This window comes from Procambarus clarkii, unplaced genomic scaffold, assembly GCF_040958095.1.
Source record: "Procambarus clarkii isolate CNS0578487 unplaced genomic scaffold, FALCON_Pclarkii_2.0 HiC_scaffold_102, whole genome shotgun sequence".
NCBI lineage: Eukaryota > Metazoa > Arthropoda > Malacostraca > Decapoda > Cambaridae > Procambarus > Procambarus clarkii.
Window position 1 is genome coordinate 937,896 of NW_027189135.1, and position 25,247 is coordinate 963,142.

The 25,247-nt window shown below is 42.8% G+C and overlaps 1 protein-coding gene across 1 annotated transcript in view; it reads left to right on the forward strand.

Annotated features, from left to right (window-relative positions):
- The window catches only part of LOC138360221 (serpin B3-like), a 60,063-nt gene that overhangs the window by 21,065 nt on the left and 13,751 nt on the right, over window positions 1–25,247 (forward strand). The window contains exons 4-5 of the mRNA XM_069320157.1: window positions 6,445–6,583; window positions 15,644–15,887. Coding sequence (XP_069176258.1) covers window positions 6,445–6,583; window positions 15,644–15,887 — 383 coding nt within the window. The remainder of the gene's footprint in view (window positions 1–6,444; window positions 6,584–15,643; window positions 15,888–25,247) is intronic.

Sequence of the window (25,247 nt, forward strand, 5' to 3'; positions counted from 1 at the left end):
CAGGGTTCCTGCCCGCCATCTGAGGAGCTGGAGGAACTCGACAACCTATGACAACCATCTTTGTAACCCATATGTAACTCCTTTTTTGTAACAAAGTTCAAATAAAGTAAATATATATGTGTACATACAAAAGAATGGGGGTGGTAGGAGAAGATAATATTAGTGTTCAGTGAGAAACCACAAGGTCTCCTCTGAATACTTTTTATTTTCTTCTCCGAGGCTATGGGTCCCCACATTGGCACCAGAGGTGGTACCCTCACAAACTTTTTATATATATAATATATATATATATATATATATATATATATATATATATATATATATATATATATATATATATATATATATATTTGTCGGAAAATCCGACACCATTTAATAATCATACAGATAATAGCTGTATTACCAACAAGTTACCCATAGAAAATGTAACTTGTAGTGGAATTACCGTCTATAGAAAACGGGATATCATCACCACATACTATTATAATTCACCACCTATTATGGTGGGAATTATTCTTAAATACATTAGTCTTTGGACTTTACCATCATAAAAACATCTTATATAAATTAACTTAATTATCAATATTAAAGTAGAGTAAATGTGACCCTTCTATCACCTTTGGACATCTGGACAATGTAAGCCAGGCGTCAGGGTGAGGAAGGAGGGCAGCCATTGTTGTGTCACCTCCGAGACGTGTGGAGCAAATTTAGCTCCTATCATATCTGGACAATGTCGGCCAGTAACGTCAATAGTATGGAGTGTTAAACAGCCATTGTTTATATTGAGACCAGAGGCTCACACGGGAGCAAATTCGGCTCCTGTTAAATTTACTTGGACGTAGTGTTATGGAAACCAAAGGTGTACCATTGTCAACACGCTGTCTACAAATTCAAGTTAAGTGTCTATCCGAAACCCGTTTATCATTCATTTATGGCCATTAATGTCAGGATATAGGGTGACCCGGTTAGATCACGAAATCGCCTCAAACTAAAGGTAATTAAGCCAGGTCTTCAATGTTCCATGTACAGTTTTCTCTGAAATACTTGTCATATATAGGATTCTGGCTTCACAGCTAGCGCACTTTTGACAGGTCAAGACGAGGAAGCAAGATTTGTGCACCAGTTACTGGGTGATATGGAAGCTACCTCAAAGAGGATAATTTGGTGTCTACACCCTAGTTATACCTGGTGGACTAACCTGCTGTACTATAAGATAAGGAACCTTTTCAATGTATGTAGTTACTGTAGTTTGATTGGCTGCATATATATTAATTTAATAACCCCCCTAATGTGTAGAGGATCGATTTGTGAGATTAAGAGATTATTGCAGAAATACAGTCCACTTATCATTATACAAATTGCTATCGAAGTATATAAATTAACGTAAATATAAATTCATATAAATTAAATAAATATAAATCTCACAGGTCGGTTCCCACATTATTTGGTCATCTTCGAACCGGATGACGGATTATTTGATCCTTTGAACCCACATTTGGTCATCTTAGTACCGGATGAACCAGTTAACCAGTGGATTCATTAAATATACTAGTGCAGTGTTATTTAAACAAAGCCAGCATTCAAGACGGCAGCGTAGCCTCGAGGGAGCTCAGGAGCCTCCCTCAGCCCAGTTCAGCTTCGTCAGCGGTTTCATGCACACCCACAGATATTTGGTGGCGTGTTATTTCGTGAAATGACAGCGCTAATATAGAAGCCAGCCAAATTAGTGGCTGTGTCCTCGCAAGATTGTTCACGGATTTCGTGGTGTTACATTTCGCGATAGATTATCCACGAATTTTGTGGACTTTATTTCGCGAGGTCACTAATAATATTTAATACTTCTAGATAATATTAGAAGTTTCATAGAGGCTATTATCAATAATTGTGTATATTATTTCTCCAAAATAGAGAATCATTTAATATATACTGCACTAGTGATCACAGTATAATATTTACTAATTGCCAACCCACAACAGGGTAGGATATGACTAGTTGAACTATTATTGCTCATCCTAGTCCCATTATTACCATAGTCAGTTGTACTATATTGAACAACCTAACACCATTAATGAATGGTGCAGACCCTATTTTGGGTGTAATTTTTATCAACTCGAGTTGAGTTGTATATATAATAATTTACTTATGATCATTACAGCTTTGAGTGATTAATTAGTGTCTCTACCATCCTAGGGTGATATAGAAGAGCTAACCTAAAGGTACTTCCAGTGACACTGGTTTATCACTCAAATCATTAGTGTGTATGATTGTATATATATATAATGTGTATTAATTTTAAGTGCTAACCTCTAGTAGAGGTAGGATTATTGCCTAGTGAGTGCAGAATTTACCCTAGGCTACCATTAGTGTTTGTTCAGTATTATGAGCAGCCCAAGTACAAGCCCCACAAGGCTTCACCAACTAGCCAGTATGGATAATGCAGGGAGAATGAAAAGAACCCTTGCAGGTCTTAAAGGCCACTTAACAAGACAGATCAAGAAATGTGAAGATTTGTCACAACAATCTCAAGTTGATTATGCTGACCTGGAAAGCTATTATCAAGCAGCTGCAGGTAAATTTGAGCAAATCAAATGCCAAATGGCTGTCCTTGTGGGGACAGACTACTACCATCAATTCATCGGTAGCCCTACTAAATATCAGGGTATAACCATGTTAAACTCTGCAGGAGGTAAATTACTCTCAGGCCCAGTATCAAGCCTGAGGAGACCTATGCCTGCAGATAAACAATACCAGTAGAAATCTAAATTTGTCAGCTGATTATATTTCTCCAGTAGCATTATACTAAGGAGATTACAGCTGACTATACCAACAGAGGTTGATGTTAGTATCATCATTTAAAGCTGAAGATGAGTTCATGAGGCCTCAGTGGCAAATCAGTGAACAGTAGCCTAAAACAGCTACAAGTCACTGCGACCAATGTCACTGAACCCACTGCAGTCTCAGAACCATACTTTACTTTAATGATGAGCTATTCAATCTTCTGAATCAATTAATTAAATTAAACCCCAGTAAATCTGATGACTGATTTGATACATTTATTATTTAATCAAGATGTATTCCATGGGCCTCAATGTTTATATATCAGTGACCAGTTACCTGAAGAAACTTCAAGTTATATCTAATGTCACTGATCTCACTGCAGTCCCTGAATCATACTTGACTGTAGTACTTGATCACATTCAGTCTTCTGGGTTAAATAATATGTAATAAGGCTTGAATATTAGCCTTTCAAGAGTTGACAGGGAAATGAAATTGCATTAGACTTCTAACCCCTGCAACTCTAGTATGGGACATCCGTCCTGTACGAACAGACACACAAATGTGTGATTACTAACTACTAACATCAAATTAATGTAATAATTCGATGGAGGAGTATCGGTGTTCGTCTGTTCTAATTAGGACTTCGACCCGTGAGCAGCCCCTGGGGAATTATGTTGGAAAATCCGACACCATTTAATAATCATACAGATAATAGCTGTATTACCAACAAGTTACCCATAGAAAATGTAACTTGTAGTGGAATTACCGTCTATAGAAAACGGGATATCATCACCACATACTATTATAATTCACCACCTATTATGGTGGGAATTATTCTTAAATACATTAGTCTTTGGACTTTACCATCATAAAAACATCTTATATAAATTAACTTAATTATCAATATTAAAGTAGAGTAAATGTGACCCTTCTATCACCTTTGGACATCTGGACAATGTAAGCCAGGCGTCAGGGTGAGGAAGGAGGGCAGCCATTGTTGTGTCACCTCCGAGACGTGTGGAGCAAATTTAGCTCCTATCATATCTGGACAATGTCGGCCAGTAACGTCAATAGTATTGAGTGTTAAACAGCCATTGTTTATATTGAGACCAGAGGCTCACACGGGAGCAAATTCGGCTCCTGTTAAATTTACTTGGACGTAGTGTTATGGAAACCAAAGGTGTACCATTGTCAACACGCTGTCTACAAATTCAAGTTAAGTGTCTATCCGAAACCCGTTTATCATTCATTTATGGCCATTAATGTCAGGATATAGGGTGACCCGGTTAGATCACGAAATCGCCTCAAACTAAAGGTAATTAAGCCAGGTCTTCAATGTTCCATGTACAGTTTTCTCTGAAATACTTGTCATATATAGGATTCTGGCTTCACAGCTAGCGCACTTTTGACAGGTCAAGACGAGGAAGCAAGATTTGTGCACCAGTTACTGGGTGATATGGAAGCTACCTCAAAGAGGATAATTTGGTGTCTACACCGTAGTTATACCTGGTGGACTAACCTGCTGTACTATAAGATAAGGAACCTTTTCAATGTATGTAGTTACTGTAGTTTGATTGGCTGCATATATATTAATTTAATAACCCCCCCTAATGTGTAGAGGATCGATTTGTGAGATTAAGAGATTATTGCAGAAATACAGTCCACTTATCATTATACAAATTGCTATCGAAGTATATAAATTAACGTAAATATAAATTCATATAAATTAAATAAATATAAATCTCACAGGTCGGTTCCCACAATATTAGTATATTTTGGAAGCAGTCTTTCCTGTAGACATATATTATTAAATATGACCGAAAAAGTAAGATTAATAATTCTAACACGAATTTTCTCAATCTTTCGTACATTACGCTTCACTGTTGGAGGTAAATCAAAAATCACTTCTCCAAAATTCATTTTTATTTCTAGTCTGACGCGACACGGGCGCGTTTCGTAAAACTTATTACATTTTCAAAGACTTCACAAATACACAACTGATTAGAACGTATCTCTGATTTTATATCTACATTTGAGTGAGGTGGGAGGGGTGATGTGGCATTAACACAAGACAGAACATGAGGGGATATTAATAGGGTATTAAAAGTATCAACACAAGACAGAACAGAAACAATGGGTATTGAATAGAAGTGTTTGTAGAAAGCCTATTGGTCCATATTTCTTGATGCTTCTATATTGGAGCGGAGTCTTGAGGTGGGTAGAATATAGTTGTGCAATAATTGGCTGTTGATTGCTGGTATTGACTTCTTGATGTGTAGTGCCTCGCAAACGTCAAGCCGCCTGCTATCGCTGTATCTATCGATGATTTCTGTGTTGTTTACTAGGATTTCTCTGGCGATGGTTTGGTTATGGGAAGAGATTATATGTTCCTTAATGGAGCCCTGTTGCTTATGCATCGTTAAACGCCTAGAAAGAGATGTTGTTGTCTTGCCTATATACTGGGTTTTTTGGAGCTTACAGTCCCCAAGTGGGCATTTGAAGGCATAGACGACATTAGTCTCTTTTAAAGCGTTCTGTTTTGTGTCTTGAGAGTTTCTCATGAGTAGGCTGGCCGTTTTTCTGGTTTTATAGTAAATCGTCAGTTGTATCCTCTGATTTTTGTCTGTAGGGATAACGTTTCTATTAACAATATCTTTCAGGACCCTTTCCTCCGTTTTATGAGCTGTGGAAAAGAAGTTCCTGTAAAATAGTCTAATAGGGGGTATAGGTGTTGTGTTAGTTGTCTCTTCAGAGGTTGCATGGCTTTTCACTTTCCTTCTTATGATGTCTTCGATGAAACCATTGGAGAAGCCGTTATTGACTAGGACCTGCCTTACCCTACAGAGTTCTTCAAACTCTGTAGGGTAAGGCAGGTTTACGTGCCTAAACACGTAAGTGAAGTTTTACAACTTTAGAACACTTTCCCACAAGGAGACTGGAACCCTAGCCAGCACAGAAGCCTTCCAGCCACTGGCATAACAGGTACGCCTTTAACCCACTGCACCATAACTCAGACTCCCTTAAAGAGATGGAAATTTTGGGGTATTTAAACCCCCCAAAGATCACCAGCTCCCAAGGGCAACTAGAGCTAGTGAGGGGTTACTCACGTTCTTTCATCAAGTCCCTGTTAATATGGGAGAACTCTGTGCCTATGCTTAATGGACAACTTGCCTAAACACTTCACTTGCGTGTTTTAGGCAAGTTGTAAAACTTTACTTGCGTGTTTAGGAAAGTTGTGCATTAAGCATGGGCACAGAGTTCTCTCATATTAACAGGAACTGGATGAAAGAACGTGAGTAACCCCTCATTAGCTCTAGTTGCCCTTGGGAGGTGGTGATCTTTGGGGGGTTTAAATACCCCAAAATTACCATCTTTTATAGAGGTCTGAGATGTTGTGCAGTGGGTTAAAGGCGTACTTGTTATGCCAGTGGCTGGAAGGCTTCTGTGCTGGCTAGGGTTCCAGTCTCCTTGTGGGAAAGTGTTCTAAAGTTGTAATTATATATATATATATATATATATATATATATATATATATATATATATATATATATATATATATATATATATATATATATATATATTTGAATATTTTTTAGTTTTTGTTTATTATATAATATATATAGATGTGTCTATATGAATTAATCATAAGTACGTGACGCCGTGCAGGTATGCGGAGAGACAAGCCAACACCAGCGAGTATGTGATAGACTTGGCCAACAAGGTGTATATGGACAATAACGTCACCCTCCGGGAATGTGTCAAGGACGTCCTACCTAAAGAAGTACAGATTATCGACTTCAGTCAGGTTGGATATGTTTTTAATTTGTACACGCAGTAAGCTACATAACCTGTGACCTCTTAGTGACCTCCTCGCTGCTAGAATACATACAGTAATCTACATGACAGTAGGAGAATGGAGGACTAGAACCTGGCATGGAGTCCTGTGCAACATAGGTTGCACTGTATGTTGCACAACTCTAGTCAATGTTGCATGATGATGATGATAATGAGGATGTTGATGATGATAATGATAATGAGGATGTTGATGATGATGCAAAGGGGAGAATGATGAATGTTGGAAAGTGTTGAACAAAAATTTATAAAAAGAAAATGTCAAAAGGATTGTTTAGTGAAAGTATAGTTTTTTCGTAGATTGTACAGTGGATATGAGGCTCCATTTTTAGAGGGGAAGTGTACAGCGGCTATGAGGTTCCATTTTCAGATAAGAGATAGGTGAGTGCATAGACGAACCAATGTATGAAGATGTGAGATTAGAATATTTAGGTAGAGTGTGTGTATGAAGAGGGAATAATATTGAAATAGAGGAATAAAAGACAGATAGAGGAATAAATGACTAGGGATTGTACTAATAGTAGTAGTAGTAGTAGAACAGTTACAGACAGAAGAAAAAGTAAACTTACTTGTATAAAAACTGGAGAAGTACCTCACAGTACGGCGTGACTCCCTCCCTTCCTCAGATGGGCTCTCCCCTCCTGAAGAAACCACATCTATGCCCTCCTTACACACCATGGCCTTCTCATACCTGGTGTGGTAACCGAAATGACTACTTATGCCCTTGCACGTGGTAAAATGTCTCTCACACCCCCGCCCCACCCAACCCCCACACCTCCCACCCCACTTCCACCCCACCCTAAACACCTGGCAGCTCCCATCTCCTGTTTCCCCTTCGAAGCAAAAAAAAAAAAAAAAAATTATGCCTACGTTCTACATTGTTGTCAGTTAATAATGGTGATCAATGCGTTACTCCTAACGAGGTAGGAGTAACGATGACTGGCCATCTGTTCGCTGCTTAACCAGTGATTAACGATGTGCTGTTAACGATTTATATATATATATATATATATATATATATATATATATATATATATATATATATATATGTCGTACCTAGTAGCCAGAACTCACTTTTTGGCCTACTATTCAAGGCCCGATTTGCCTAATAAGCCAAGTCTTCCTGAATTAATATATTTTTTCTAACTTTTTTCTTATGAAATGATAAAGCTACCCATTTCATTATGTATGAGGTCAATTTTTTTTTTATTGGAGTTAAAATTAACGTAGATATATGACCGAACCTAACCAACCCTACCTAACCTAACCTAACCTATCTTTATAGGTTAGGTTTGGTTAGGTAGCCGAAAAAGTTGGGTTAGGTTAGGTTAGGTAGGTTAGGTAGTCGAAAAACAATTAATTCATGAAAACTTGGCTTATTAGGCAAATCGGGCCTTGAATAGTAGGCCAAAAAGTGAGTTCTGGCTACTAGGTACGACATATATATATATATATATATATATATATATATATATATATATATATATATATATATATATATATATATATATATATATATATATACATATATATATATATATATACATATACATATACATATACATATATATATATATATATATATATATATATATATATATATATATATATATATATATATATATATATATAATGTTTTATTGCAATGCTACAGTTTACAGAGAACACACACACACAAATATATAACAATTAAACAATCAGCGTTCGAAGACCTATTCCAGGTCCTCGGAGGTTGGGTGCGTACCCAGGGTACAGCACGCATTTCCCCTCTGAACTGCGACACTGAGGCGCTGGAACAGGAAACTGGCTGCTCGTGGGTCTCTAGTTTTCCCAATGAGTTCCTCACCAATCTCCTTTAAAAACTTGAGTGCACATTTACCCCTGGCGCCCAGAGTCTCAGAGCTTATCGGCACGAACCTGTAACAACGTTCTAGGTCTCTGTACTTGTGGATTTTCTGGATCTCCCTGAAGGTGGCTGCCCCATCTTCCTCCACTGAGCTGTAACGTAAATAGGTATCAGCCAGTGTAGATGCACAGGTGTAATCCCATACGACCTGTTTACTTTACTCCATGGTTGCAGGGTAACTCCATCTGGGCGTTTTTGGCTGTTGTCAGGCCTGCACAACTGGGGTTCCCATTGTGCTGGACACCCAGCTGTAGCCAAACTTATCTTGATGATTTCATTGACTGCTTCATGTCTGGCAATCTTTCCCTGTGTCTTACGACAGATGAGACCATGGCTGCCGTATTGGTCTGCCCGTGCATGGCCGCAAATACACCGGTGTTCGGTGGATATAGGTTCGGCAAGGCGCAGAGCAACAGCAATACTTAGGGCCCGATGGTCCAAGCGGGTGCCCAAGGTGGAATTAGGGTCTGCCAACAGGAAGTGCCCCGGCATGGGGCGCTTGCACAGCTAGGAGACGCGCTCTGTCCTTCTGAGAAGCTGCGTCCAGCAATGCTTTGGCGATGTTCTCCACTATGGGGCTATCCCATTTGTTTACTGTCGTTTGGAAAAGTTGGTCGGGTGTGTGAATTGGCACGAGTGTCCCACTGACGAGCTCCTTCCACAAATTTGGGATCACGAATCCCAATGGAGTTCCTTAGGTATTCTGGTAGTATTTCATTCACTAATTCACTTGTAGCACTAGTCGAGGATAAGAATGCCGGCAATGCTAACTGTGTCGCCTTGCGAATACTAATACCCCCAAGTCTAACTGGGAGCGTTGCTTGGTACCTCTGGTCATCTTGCAGGGAGAGGTTTAACACTTTCATAGTTATTGTCTTTAGGAGTGAGTCGCATTCCGTTAATTTTGGGCTGTCAAAGAAAGGAGCACACCTGAGGAAATAGGTAAGTCTGGGCAAGGCCAGGCACCTTGTAAGAAGGTACAAAGCATCGTGAGCATCCAAAGCCCCTATTCGCGCCTCCATCCTCCTCAGGTCTTTAAGCTTTTCTTCAAGGACTACCTCAATGACGTTCGAGCCCAGAGATGCCCCTAGCAGCACACTGTCGTTGGGAGCGATCACTTGGACTCCTGGCAATAAGATTCGTACTGCATCTATGATTGGTTGGCTGGATGAGATGATTTCACACTTTGATAGATTTAGTGTAAGGCCCAACTCCTCTCCCTTGGATTTCACTAGTTGAAGATCTCCTAGCAGGGATTCCTGTGTCCCTGCCAGGGTGCCATCGTCCAGGAACCAGATGTTGAATTCGCTGGACAACCTGCTTGTGACCTCCTTAGCTGCCATGCAGAAAAGAAATGGGGCAAGTGGGTCTCCCTGCTGGACACCTTCTGCAGAAACAACTTCATGTTCCCCGAACAACAGTGTAAATTCCCTACTGTACCCTGCTGAAACGAAGGGAAGTAGACAAGGAAAGCTGGATCGAACAGCTTCCAGTACCACATCCCATTTTACACACACACACACACACACATATATATATATATATATATATATATATATATATATATATATATATATATATATATATATATATATATATATATATGTCGTACCTAGTAGCCAGAACTCACTTTTTGGCCTACTATTCAAGGCCTGATTTGCTTAATAAGCCAAGTTTTCCTGAATTAATATATTTTTTCTATTTTTTTTCTTATGAAATGATAAAGCTACCCATTTCATTATGTATGACGTCAATTTTTTTTTATTGGAGTTAAAATTAACGTTAATATATGACCGAACCTAACCAACCCTACCTAACCTAACCTAACCTATCTTTATAGGTTAGGTTAGGTTAGGTAGCAGAAAAAGTTAGGTTAGGTTAGGTAGGTTAGGTAGTCGAAAAACAATTAATTCATGAAAACTTGGCTTATTAGGCAAATCGGGCCTTGCATAGTAGGCTGACAAGTGCGTTCTGGCTACTAGGTACGACATATACATATATATATATATATATATACATATATATATATATATATATATATATATATATATATATATATATATATATATATATATATATATATATATATATATATATATATATATATATGTCGTACCTAGTAGCCAGAACGCACTTCTCAGCCTACTATGCAAGGCCCGATTTGCCTAATAAGCCAAGTTTTCATGAATTAATTGTTTTCAGACTACCTAACCTACCTAACCTAACCTAACCTAACTTTTTCGGCTACCTAACCTAACCTAACCTAAAGAGATAGGTTAGGTTAGGTTAGGTAGGGTTGGTTAGGTTCGGTCATATATCTACGTTAATTTTAACTCCAATAAAAAAAAATGACCTCATACATATTGATATGGGTACCTTTATCAATTCATAAGAAAAAAATTAGAGAAAGTATATTATTTCAGAAAAACTTGGCTTATTAGGCAAATTGGGCCTTGAATAGTAGGCCAAAAAGTGCGTTCTGGCTACTAGGTACGACATATATATATATATATATATATATATATATATATATATATATATATATATATATATATATATATATATATATATATATATATATATTTATATATATATATATATATATATTTATATATATATATATATTTATATATATATATATATATTGTGACGGTGTTCCCCCCCTTTATATTTCTCCCACGCCTGCAGTAAGAGTCATGTCCACTTTACCCAAGCGTTCTCTACGTCGCAGGCATCAATTTGATATATGTGGGAGAGTGGAGTGTTCTCGGAGAGCCGAGAAATTTGTGAAACAATAATATTTTGGCCTGTGGTTTAGGCCCTTTAGGAAGCCAAGATGGCGCTGGCTCTCCTGTTTCCCCGCCAAAACTGTGTGACGTCAGTGACACCGGATTGGTCACCGACAGCAATGTGGCACCGGGAGCCAATGAAAACCTCCCGTGGCGAAAGTGACGTCACGAAGGAAAGGGGTCCGGGCAGCGCGCCGCGCAGGCGCCATCAGTCAGACACGACACGTCAAGGAGGTTGGACGTGCGACGATTGGTCCTGTCAGTTTGACAGTTGTTTCCCGCTCCCGTGGATTTACGCGTCACCTGAAGTCTGCCAGTACTCTGTGAGGTCTTCCTTAGTTCATGTGTTGAACCAGAGAGGGAATCGACGGTTATTGAGCAACAAGTGCTCCAGGACAGGTACTGTGCAAGAAGAAGTGAAGTCTGTACAGTGACGTAGGCGACGTCTGAGACAGTTCACCCATTTGTGACGGCGTAGTGGCTGACCAGAGCCATTGGGTAGCAGAGGAAGAAGAGGATTACTTGGGAATCCGGACGACTGCAGCCGAGAAGTAGGCGGGCAGCCGTAGCTGGGAGAAGTCGACGGCCAGGAGACCGACTCCAACCCTACAAGAGGTCGAGGAGGAGGACGGACCTGCAGGGAAGAAGGCACGGAGACGACGTGCTAAACGGTGGGACAGCGATTGGGTTCCTGGAGGACACGACTACATGTGTGTGGGGGCGTTCCCGACACGAGGACCAGGAGCTACAACTCAACTCTCATCGGAGGATAGGTGGAAGTAGGTGTTTCTAGTTTCCCTCCCCATTCCCCTTTAGTCAGCTATATTATTCAGCTATATTATCTAGCCTGAGGATTTTGTATGTCGTGAGCAAGTCTCACCAATGTCACAGTAAGGCACCAGTGTGCAGAATAGTACTATCAAGAGTACTCACGATACTTATATATATTATTATTGGTGTGTACAGGCACCCGGATTAAGTGACGAATTTACTGTGATGAGAATGTCTTTCATGAGACTTTGATGTGAACATATAGTGAGAAATTATATATAATATTATGCCAGTATTTGGAAGTTAGGCTATGTGCCCAGTAACTATTTATTTACCATTTATTGATGTCTGATTTATCTATATTATATATGTCTATGTTCGTGCATTGAATAACCATTTGCGAGTGCAGTGATTTATTGTGTTATCGCCCATGAAAGGAAGTACTGAAAACTCCAAAGTTAAATACTTATTAAGTTACCATTGAAATGAAGGGCAGTGTGTAAAACCATTATAGTGAATTATTGTCGCATTTATTATAGAAAAACGATTGTTTGAGCCCGAGAACAGTGTAGCGAAGTAATATGTGCTATTGTTGCAAATATCGAGTGTGCGAACTTCTAGTGATCTTTGAGAACGTAAAGAAACAGCGTGCGTGCCGCTAGAGAAACAAGCAATAAAAACTTTCGCGCGGAGGAGGGCGCTCAGCTGATTGTGACATTGACGAGAGGGGGGAGTGTTACCACCGTAGTGAGTGCATAATATTCGTGGGAACGAACGACGCCCGCCAGGATCACTGATATGACCTTGTGACATCTTTGAATGAATTTTAAGTAAAGTACAAAATACTTTTGTGTTTATATCATCCTCTCCATTTATCTTGTTGCTATAGTATACTGGAAAGCAAAGAGTGATAAGAGTAAGTACCTGCCTAATATCCTGATCTATTGAGTGTGACCTTGCCAAGGATACCACAATTCAACCAGTCCACTGACGTGTTACTGGACACCGAAAACACCAGTTGGCGACCTTGTGGTTAATAGTAAAGCCCTATTGTTGGTGCGGGCACATAACAGTTAAGTGTACGAGTTGTGTTCCCACTCCTTCTCAATCAGAGGCCGGTTGGGATTGACTGGGATACACTCCTGGCGTGCAGTGGCGCCGAGAGGATTAGAGTGAAGACCCGCAGGGCTACGGTGAGTGACATTGAGTGTAACTGCTGCTCACCCAGAGTAAGAGAGTAAGTGTAAACCCCGACATTGGCGACCTTGCCAGGATAAATACAGTTACGGTTGCTCACCGGAGAGTAGTAGCGTAATACCCCCAACAATGTATATATATTTATATATATATATAAATTTTTTTTTTTTTTTTTTTTTTTGATATGGGAAGGGAGTACCACCTCTAGCTGGAAGAAGGGGGACCCATAGCCTCGGAGGAAACCACGCATAACGCATTAGAGGGAATGTTTAGATCCCCTCCAATACAGTTTCTGTGTGCTTTTCTCCTACCACCCCCTTCCTTGAATATTTTTTGTGCTTTATTATACATTTGATGGTTACAAGATATACATGGGTTGATACAAAAATAATAATGCAAAAAGGTGCTTAAAGGTTATGGATCTCTTGAAGAACACAACAATGGGAAACATTGATGAATGTCACAGACGGGTTCGATCATTGTTGCAAGTCAAACACTTCTTCGAATTCCTCTCAAGTTGGACTAGTGCCCAAGACGCAACAGGCATTTCCCCTCTGAATCGCAACACTGAGGCGCTGAAACAAGAAACTTTTTGCTCTCTGGTCTTTTGTAGCGCTGATCAATTTGTCCCCCAATTCCTTCAGGAACTTCAATGCACATTTTCCCCACGAACCGAGGGTCTCCGAGCCGATCGGAACAAAGCTGTAGCAGTGTGCTAGACCTCTGTATTTAATAATTTTCTGCGATTCCCTGAAAGAAGCAGCACCACCGCTTTCACGTGTGCTGTAGTGGAGGTAGGTACTGGCCAGTGTGGCAGCGCACGTGTAGTCCCATACCACTTGCTTACCATCCTTCCAAGGTAGCAAGGTGACCTCATCAGGGCGCTTCTGAGGGTCGTTAGGTCTGGATAAGTGTGGTTCTCTTTGTGCCGGACAGCGGGCTGTGGCGAGGCTCCTCTTGATGATGTCGTTGACTTCTTCATGTCTTGCAATTTTACCCTGTGATTTACGACATACCAGACCATGACGACCATATTGGTCTGCCATCGCAGTTCCGCAGATGCACCTATGTTCGGTGAGGATGGGGGCGGCAAGGCGAAGGGCAACTCCAATGCGGAGAGCGTCATGACTGAGGCGAGTTCCCAGGGCTGCATTGGGCACAGCAAATAAAAAATCCCCGGCGTGGGGTGCTGTTACCGCTAGGAGGCGGGCTTTGTTTTCAGCATCAGCATTGTCAATCATTGCTGTGACAGTCTTTTCCATTATGGGGCTATCCCAGTGGGCCTGCTTGTGGTCTTTTGGGACTTGTGGTCGGGGTTGAGGGTGTGCAATGGTGTCCCATTGTCTGGCTGCTTCGATGAACGTTTGATCATGAGTTCCCGCTGTCTCTCTCATACGCTCTGGTAGGATCTGCCCTACCAATTCGTTGGCTGCTGTACATGAGGATAAGAATGCTGGAAGTGCTACCTCAGTTGCCTTTCGTATGCCTATCCCTCCAAATCTCACTGGTAGTGTTGCTTGGTCCCACTGACTTTTTCTTTAGCAAGCATAATTTCAAATTCATCTTCACACATTTAAAGTTTTACCTAAGTTCTACACACTACTTCATTCATCTTAGGTCATTTTTTTCATACCCTATCTAAATAACAAATGCTCTGAAGATATATATTCTTTTTTATTTCAATACTGAAACATTACATCATTCTTCATTTTTGCATCATCATTATCATTATCATTATCATCATCATGCAACATAGACAAGAGCTGTGCTACATCATGTGCAACATATATTGCACGGGATCCCGCGTCCGGTTCTAGTCCTCAATCCTCCAACTCATGACCTGTGACCTCTTACTGACCTCCTTGCTGTCAACATTTAAAGTGACAGCGCTCGATCCGATGACATTTAATAACTTCATAATGACAAAATCTATCGATCTTTCAGCCATAATTTAAAATTTATAACTTAGACATTACAGCTAGGACTACAAGTGTTGTTCTGTAACAACTACTGTCTTCAGAGACAGTAAAGCTAGGACGATCAGTGTTGTTCTGTAACATCAACTACTGTCCAAAGAAATAGTACAGCCAGGACTACCAGTGTTGTTCTGTAACAACAACTACTGTCCACAGAGGTAGTGCAACTAGGACTACCATTCTTGTTCCGTAGCATCATCTACTGTCCAACACTTTTAATTCAAAATGGAAGAACCTGCATTTTGGTAATTTCTTTAATATTATGTGTTCAGAAAGTTATTTTTCTACTTGCCAATTAGTCCAAATTATCCCTCATTGGTGTGAGATAAACTTTACCTTCCTGTGTATAGTCAACTGCGAGCTTATGTTGACAGGCGGCTGCATCAGCTGAAACAATCAACCAGTTCGTTAGCAAGACAACGCGGGGCAAGATCCCAGTCCTGGTGACCGCCGCCGACGTCAGAGATGTGCCGATGGTGCTGGTGAACGCAGCCTACTTCAAGGGCCTTTGGCTGACCGCCTTCAAGAAACAAGATACATCAAAAAGGAAGTTTTTCACCACCCCGGACCAGCACACTCTCGTTGACATGATGACGCAAACTGCTGACTTCAGAATCGGTGAGTTAACTGCAACTAATAAGTTAAAAGATTAAAAAATATGTAATAATTTGTTTTGGTTTATTAGTCGATGTCCAGTGCTTTAGTGAACATTATAATGTTTGTGTGTGTGTGTGTGTGTGTGTGTGTGTGTGTGTGTGTGTGTGTGTGTGTGTGTGTGTACTCACCTCTTTGAGCCTGCAGATTCTAGCGTTGGCTCTTGGATCACGCCTTTCTAGCCTTCGGTTGTTTAAAGCAATGACTCTTGTCCTACTTCTCTAGCATACCTAGTTTTAAAGCTATGAATAGTGTTTGCTTCCACAATGTGCTCCTTTAGTTCATTCCATTTCCCCACTACTCTCACGGTAAAAGAAAACTTTCTGACATCTCTGACTCATCTGAGTTTCCAGCTTCCATCCTTGTCCCCTTGTTATGTTGGTATTCCGTGTGAACAGTTCGTCTGTTTCCACTCTGTCAACCCCCTAAGTATTTTGTATACTGTTATCATATATCCCCACTCCCTCCTTTTTTCTAATGTCGTCAGGCTCAGTTCGGTTTAGCAAAGATAAATCCTAAAGTTTTTTTTCAGTTATATGAAACAAAGATTAGGGAAACGATACATTTACAACTGAGACAGGTCATATAACTGATAATGACGAAGAGATGAGTAGTATTTTTAATAAATATTTTATCTCTGTATATACTAAGGAGGAACTTAACATTATGCCTTCAGCCAAACAAGTCTATGTGGATGGGGAAGAGAATAGGTTGACTAGTTTAGCAATTTGAGTTGCCAATGAGGATGTTATTAAACAAATAGTGAAACTCAAGCCAAACAAATTCCCAGTGCCAGACGAAGTGTTTGCCAGGGTGCTTAAAGAATGCAAAGAGGAGCTTTGAGGCCTTTGTGTACCATATTTAACAAATCATTAGTCAGGCAGAGTGACAGTGTCGTGAAAGTAAGTAATTATCAAAAGAAGGCACCAAACCGAGAAGGCTATGTAGCACCATCAAATGTGCGGAATAATCAGAGGGCGCTAAATATCACCAAGATTGCCAATACGAGAACAAAAACGTATAAGGCGAACGATATCAAAAGTATCCGAGTCACCAAGAATTCTATTGAGGGACAGGCGACCGCGAGGGGCGGTCGGAAAGCAAGACACACGCTCGTCCTGGAAGTCAGGACATTCAAGAAGGATATGCACGACCGTAAGAGGAACAATGCAATTAGGACAAAAAGGAGCAGGGCGGTGCTCCATCAAGTGACCATGGGTTAAGCGAGTATGGCCAATACACAACCTCGCCAGAGCTGTTTCCCATCGCCGGTTACGGTGGTAGGAGGACGAGCACGAGGAGACACAACATTTAAGAGTACGTAGTTTGTTACCAGTAACAGATGACCAAGAAGCCTGCCAACGGGTAAGGATGGAGGAATGGATAACCGGGTAATATTCGGAATATGGAATACCTTTACGAGAGATGGGACAAGAGCGGACAGCTTCCTTGGTGGCAGCATCCGCACGCTCATTTAAAGACACGCCAATATGGCTGGGAACCCAACAAAACTCAACCGACTTAAATTTACTGTGAACAAAAAACAGCCAGTGCTGGATCTCGACAACTACTGGATGAACCGGAACCAAAAGCTTCACGGAATCTTTGTACTCAAGGGGATGACCATAGTGTGACAAAGAGGGACGAAGAACGACCCGTTTCCGAGTAAAAGACATGGCACAAGTCTTAGAAGTAGAGAAATTGAAACCATGATCGGTGGCCCAAGACGACACGGCATCAATCGCAAGTTGAAGCCGACGCTGAAGGAGAGGCGAATCATCACCCTGACAGCAAAGGGTAAGATCATCGACATTAGAGAGTGGAGAAGACACCTGAAGGAAGAGAGGAAAGAAGACCATTGAGGGCAACCAGAAAAAGAGTAGTGCTCAGAACACTACCCTGGGGCACACCTTCGTATTGCTGATAAGAGGCAGAGAGAGCGGTACCAAGGCGCACCCGAAAGGAACGACGAGAGAGGAAGCTGCAGAGAAAGAGAGGGAGATGACCACGAAGGCCAAAAGAATGAAGCTGGGATAGAATATGATATCGCCAAGTGGTGTCGTAAGCCTTTTCCAGGTCAAAAAGGACGGCAACAACGGAGGTCCTCGCAGCAAAAGCAGTACGAATATAGACCTCCAAGTTCACCAGGACATCTGTCGTGCTGCGGCACTTGCGGAAACCAAATTGAGAAGGGGAGAGGAGGTGGTGTTCCAGGAACCACATCAGACGAACGTTAACCATACGTTCAAAGAGTTTGCAGACACAACTTGTGAAGGCAATAGGGCGAAAGTCCTTAGGGGAAGTTCCCAGAGACCCTGGTTTGCGAACAGGGAGGACAACGGCATCGAGCCAGTCCTCAGGGACTGACGACGACTCCCAGATTATATAGACTCAGTAAATACTGAGACGTGCACGGAGGGAGATGGCGAAGCATCTCATAATGAATACCATCGGAGCCCGCCGCCGTAGAACCGCAGAGGGCCAGGGCAGAACGAAGTTCAGAGAGAGAGAAGGGATCGTTATAGGAAAGTCGAAGACGAGTGCAGAAATCTAAAGGACGAGACTCAAGGACAGGTTTACGAAGAAGGAAAGATTGGGGAAGATTAAGACCAGAGCTAACAGAAGAAAAGTGGGAACCTGGTTCGGTAGCAACCTGCAACGGGTCCGCCACAAGAGTACCACGGAGGTGAAGGACCGGTGAAACATCGGGAACGAACTTACCCGCTATCTTGCGGATACGCTTCCAGATCTGTAGCAGGGGAATTTCGGACGTAATTGTGGAGACATAAGATGCCCAACAATCACGTTTAGCCGTTCGGATGGCCCTACCGGCCACCGCACTCGCTTTCCGAAAGAAAAGAATCGGCCGTCTGCCGACGGCGGTGCCTCTTCCAGGCTGCACGCTTACAGCGGACAGCACGAGCACAGTCTGCATTCCACCAGGGAACGCACTTCCGCGGACCCTGAGAGGAAGAGCGAGGAATAGAGAGGAAGGCAGCGTCGAAGACAGTGTCATGAAAAAGGAAGAGAGCGCGAGGGAGAGGCAGAAGGGAGAGGTCAGAGAGAGCAGCACTGAGGGTAAAGAGGTTCCAGTTCACTTTAGCAAACTGCCACCTAGGGAAGGAGAGGAAGGACGAAAAGAGAAAAAGGAAACAAGGATGGGGAAATGGTAACTGCCATGGAGGTCATCAAGAACCTGCCACGTGAAATCTAAGTAAAGAGAAGAAGAGCAAAGAGAAAGATCAAGACAGGAAAGGGTGCGAGTCCGAGAGTCCAAATGAGTGGGCTCACCAGAATTCAGAAGAGACAGGGAAGAAGAGAGGATAAACGGTTCAAGAAGACGACCTCGGGTATTCGTTAGAACATCACCCCAAAGAGAATGACGACAATTGAAATCATCCAGCAGGAGCACAGGCTCCGACAAGGAGTCTAGGAGGTGTTTCAGATCAGGAAAAGAAAGTGGGACACTCGGGGGGAGATAAATGGAACAAACTGTGTACCATTTCCCCATAAAGATACGAGCAGCAGAACAATGGAGAGGCAAAGGAAAAAGTAAAGGAACAAAGGGAACATCAGCACGAATCAAGAGAGCAGAAGAATTAGGAGCCCCAGCAACAGCTGGAGGGGGGGGGAGAGAAAGGAATAGCCACGAAAACGACCAGGACGAGCACCAAGCATCGGCTCCTGGAGACAGACACAAAGGGGTGAAAACTGCGAAATCAGAAGTTGGAGTTCGAGGAAATTGGCGTAATAACCTTGAACGTTCCATTGAAGAATAGACATCGACGAGAAGAGAAAGGACAACGACAGAGAACAAGGAAAAAACAAAGGCGAAAGAGCAACACAGCACGTTAAAGAAGATCAGGGTCAGCAAAGTCAGGGTTAGGGGGCATGGGTAAACTGAGCAAAGACGGAGGGAAGGAAGTGGGAGAACAGACCAGAGGTGGAAGGGCGGTTTCCGGAGGACGAGGAGGAAGAGGAGGAGACAACCGAGAGGAGCAGTCAAAGACAGCAGCAGGAAGAGGGGAAGTAGAAACAGGTGGGCGCACCTCAGCAAGGGCAGCAACCGAGAAGGAAGCGGGGGCCAAAGAAACCTCCATAGCAGGACCAGGGGGCGCAACCACCGAAATGGGAGTGGGAAGGAGCGATAGAGGCAGAAGTAGGGGCCGAGGAAGAAAGCGAAACCTTCTTACCCGCCGGGGAGGAGGAAGGAGAGGAGCCAGGCTTACGCTTCTGACGTAAAGAGACAGGTGTCCCAGCAACAACGTACCGGGCAACGGATTCTAGCATCCCAACAGCGCTGAACGAGAGCACACACGACTGCCGTTTGGAGAGCAATGGACATTAGCCCGCACCGACAGGTGGTGGGGAGAGTCAAGAGACAGAGGGGAAGGATGGGAAGGAGGAACGGAGGGAGACGAGGAAGAAGACACAGGAGACAAGACAGACCGGGTAGAAAGGAGGGGAACCCAGACAGAGGACCAGGAGGTGGATCCTTTCGGACAGAACTCAAAGGAACAGAGGAGGGGGGCAGTGGGCGTATCAGGGTCCAAGGCCCGGAAACGGTTGTGAGTCTGAGGAAGGTGGGAAGGATGAGGAGAGGAAGAGTGCAACACGCGAGCATAAGAGATATTAGCATAAGGCAGGCGCCGGCGAACGTGGCGCCTTGCCTCAGGAAAAGATAAACGCTCCCAGTGCTTCAAGTTGAGGACGGCTGCCTCAAGCTTATAATGGACACATGCACGAGAGAAGGTAGGGTGGGCCTCACCGCAGTTGAGGCAACGAGCCCAGGGAGACGTGCACTCCGACTTAGAGTGACCTTCGCCACCACACAAAAGACGGAGAGAGACAGTCACAGAGCAGCGGAGGGCACCATGCCCAAACCTCCAGCACTTGTTACAGAGCCTAGGAGAAGGAATGTACTCCTGGACAGAGCACCTGGCACCAGCAAGAATGAAAGAGGGTGGAAGGGTCCGACCATCAAAGGTAATCTTCACAACCCAAAGGGGTTGACGGCGACTACCACGAGGGGGACGAGTAAACGTGTCCACCTGGAGAATAGAATGGCCCTGGGCAGCAAGGATATGTCCAATATCGTCGTGGCAGTCGCGCAGGTCCCGAACACCGGTCGCAACATGGGGTGGGAGGAGAATAGTGCCAACACTGGCATTCAACTGAGCGTTCTTTGAGACCCGAACAGGGGTCTCGCCAAGGCAGGATAAGGAAGCCAAGCGAGAAGCAGCATCCTGAGAAGGAGCAGCATCGACACGTGTACTGAGACGAGTGGGGTTCAAGGTAACAGAGGCATCCACGGAATCAACGAGATGTCGATGGAGGGAGAAATCGTCAGGAGGCGAAGAATCAAGAGGGAGGAGATCAAAATATTTGGTCCACAAAGTGGGACCAAACAAAGCTTGATAGGTATCAGAACGGGAAGGAATCGAGCGAGGGCGGCCGTGATGAGGACGGCGTTGAGAACCCCCAGAGAGAGAGGGATTAAAAGGCGCAGTAGTTACAACTAGAGATGGAGCCGTGGCAGGGGTCGAGGTAGTCACCACTGGGGGCTTGGGGCTCGACCCAACCACAGAGGAGGGAGGGGAGCCGAGGGGAGGAGTCAGAGAGGCCAAAGGAGGAGTAAGGTCGGGGCCCAATGCAGTGGAGGCTACAGAGCCCGGTCTTCCAACACAAACTGACTCGGTTGCTTGGTCGCCCACCCCACGAGTCTGAGAAGGTAAAGGAGAAACAACAGAAACAGTAGATATCATTGTTACGAAAAAGAAACATTCATTCACGAATGTGCCCCCACACCCACCATGGAGCCACAATTAGAGGCAGGACACCCCACAAGAAGCTATCGCCGATCATGCTGGGGCCTCCTAGGGGTGCGTCGTGAGTATACGCCCCACAAACGCCATCTTAAGAACCGACAGTCCGTCGAGATCGGGTTCAGTGACGAAAGGGGGATTGACACTAAAAGGTTCCCCTCGCTCTCGACGTTGGGTACTACAGTTCTACGGGTCCAAGAGTATGCTTCCCCATGCACCCGGGCGTCGAAATAGAAGAAGTCCAAAGGAAGAACCAAAACAAGCAAAAGGTCGCCAGGAAACGGCAAGCAGATAGGAGAAGAGGGGGCAGAAAAACGAAACAGAAGGAAAAGGAAAAGGTGCTCAGCACAATTGGAGAGGACGGCAGCAGGAGCACAAGGCTATAAAATGACAGAGGACTGTCCCAAGGAGCATCACACTCCAGCAGCAGCCCACTAAGCCCTCCTCACGGCATCAACGAGCTGAGCGGGGAGGGGGCCAGTGTCGTGAAAGGTTGCTAATGCAGTACCAATTTAAAAAAAAGGAGACAGATCATTTGCGTCAAACTATCGGCCAATTAGCCTTACGTCTATTGTGGGAAAGTTACTTGAATCGATAATTGCAAATACCATTCGTCGTCATCTTGAAAAAGTTAATTAATAAATAATTCAAAACTTGGTTTTACAAATAGCCGTTAATTAAAAAAAAATGCTATTATTTTATTCCAGCATAGTTAAGGCAGTTGATAGCAATAAATAATAAATAAATAAATTTTTATTCAGGAAAAGTATATACATAGTTGATTTACAAACATAATGTTGGATAGAGCTAGTACATACAATACCTAAAGCCACTAATACGCATAGCGTTTCGGGCAGGGTGTAGGGAAAAACAACACTTAGACTAAAACTTAATAGTAATTGGGATTAGGTATAAATTGTGTTGAAAAAAGGAATAAAGATAAAAATGGGGGGGAACATGGCAGAAATAAGCAATTGTACAAATTGGTGAACAAAGAGCATTGTTTAACAAAAGCAAGACATGGGTTGACATTTAGGGGGTAAGGTAGGTTACATGGAGTTAATTAAGTAGCACTTGGTTTTACTCTTAAACTGGTTGGGAGAGGTACAGCCTTTGACATAATTGGGGAGACCATTCCACATTCTGGGTCCCTTGATTTGTAGAGCATTTCTAGTTTGATTAAGTCGCACTCTTGGAATATCAAATAGGTATTTGTTTCTGGTGTGATGCCCATGAGTTGTGTTACAACCTTCTAGGAAGCTTCTAAGGTCAGGATTGACATTGCAGTTCAGAGTTTTAAATATATAGATTACGCATGAGAGGATGTGCAGTGACTTAATATCTAACATATTCAAAGATTTGAGTAGGGGTACCGAGTGCTGTCTGGGGCCAGAATTAGATAGTATTCTAATAGCAGCTTTGTGTTGAATAATTAGAGGACGTAAATGATTTTGTGTAGTAGAAACCCAAGAACAAATACCACAATTGAGATAAGGATAGATGAGAGAGTAATAGAGCGTCATCAGGGTAGGGACATAATATCTGATCTTAGAAAGAATGCCAACAGTTTTAGAAACTTTTTTTTATATATTTAGAATGTGTTCACACTAGTCAACCTATTCTCTTCCCCATCCACATAATGGTAAGGGTTGTGATGTTGCTTACCTTGACTTTAGCAAAGCTTTTGATACAGTGCCACATGAATGACTGATTAAAAAGATAGGGGATCATGGTATTGGGGGTGCTATAATAAGTTGGAGTAGTGCATGGCTATACCAAAGGAAACAAAGAGTTAGACAAACAAACTGGGACAAACTTGTCTGCTCCCTCCTTATACTTCTGCCTGATGTAGTCTATCATGTCTTGGGCAGCCATTCCTCTGAACTCTGTTTCCCACGTTAAATCAGTTAGGGATTTTCTAATCTCCGCAGAGTTTCCCTCTCGGAATTCCGGCCTCTTGTTTTCTGGTCTCCTCCTTGAGCACATTAACCGTTCTTCGACCAGATACTCAAACGTCAGTACACTGTGATCGCTTATTCCTACAGGGGTCTCTAAGCCGATTTCCCTTATGTCGGAGTCGTTCAGAGTGAAGACTAGTTCGAATCTCGCTAGTTCATCGTCGTCCAATAATTTAGTTCTTCTTATTTCTTTCCCTCCATGAGGTTTCCTTGCTCTCCCAGTCTATCTTTCCGTGATTGAAGTTTCCCCATGAAGAGCAGAGGGGATCGATTTCTACAGGCAGCAGATGTTTCCCTCTCAATTATAGTGTTAACTGCCATATTGTTTCTGTCATGTTTTGTGTGTGTGTGTGTGTATGTGTATTCACCTACTTGTATTCACCTACCTTGCGGGGGGTTAAGCTCTGCTCTTTTTCTACCCGCCTCTCAACTGTCAATCAATCAACTGTTCCCCCCCCCTTCCCCGCACACAAACACCCAGGAAGCAGCCCGTATCAGCTATCTAACTCCCAGGTACCTATTTGCTGCTATGTAACAGGAGCATCAGGGTGAAAGAAACTCTGCCCAGTTGTTTCTGCCATCACCGGGAATAGAGCTCGAACCCTAGAATTATGGATCCAGAGAGCTGTCTACTCAGCTATCACGGCCCAACCTACAGGACAGCTATGTGTGTGTCTTTGTGTGTGTGTGTACTCACCTAGTTGTGCTTGCGGGGGTTGAGCTCTGGCTCTTTGGTCCCGCCTCTCAACCGTCAATCAACAGGTGTACAGGTTCCTGAGCCTATTGGGCTCTATCATATCTACACTTGAAACTGTGTATGGAGTCAGCCTCCACCACATCACTTCCTAATGCATTCCATTTGTCAACCACTCTGACACTAAAAAAGTTCTTTCTAATATCTCTGTGGCTCATTTGGGCACTCAGTTTCCACCTGTGTCCCCTAGTGCGTGTGCCCCTTGTGTTAAATAGCCTATCTTTATCAACCCTGTCGATTCCCTTGAGAATCTTGAATGTGGTGATCATGTTCCCCCTAACTCTTCTGTCTTCCAACGATTTGAGGTTCAATTCCCGTAGTCTCTCCTTGTAGCTCATACCTCTCAGCTCGGGTACTAGTCTGGTGGCAAACCTTTGAACCTTTTCCATTTTAGTCTTATGCTTGACTAGATATGGACTCCATGCTGGAGCCGCATACTCCAGGATTGATCTGACATATGTGGTATATCATGTTCTGAAAGATTCCTTACACAAGTTTCTAAAGGCCGTTCTTATGTTAGCCAACCTGGCATATGCTGCTGATGTTATCCTCTTGATATAAGCTTCAGGGGACAGGTCTGGCGTGATATCAACCCCCAGGTCTTTCTCTCTCTCTGACTCTTGAAGTATTTCATCTCCCAAGTGATACCTTGTATCTGGTCTTCTGCTTCCCACTCCTATCTTCATTACATTACATTTGCTTGGGTTAAACTTTAACAGCCATTTATTCGACCATTCCTGCAGCTTGTCCAGGTCTTCTTGAAGCCTCAAGCTGTCTTCCTCTGTCT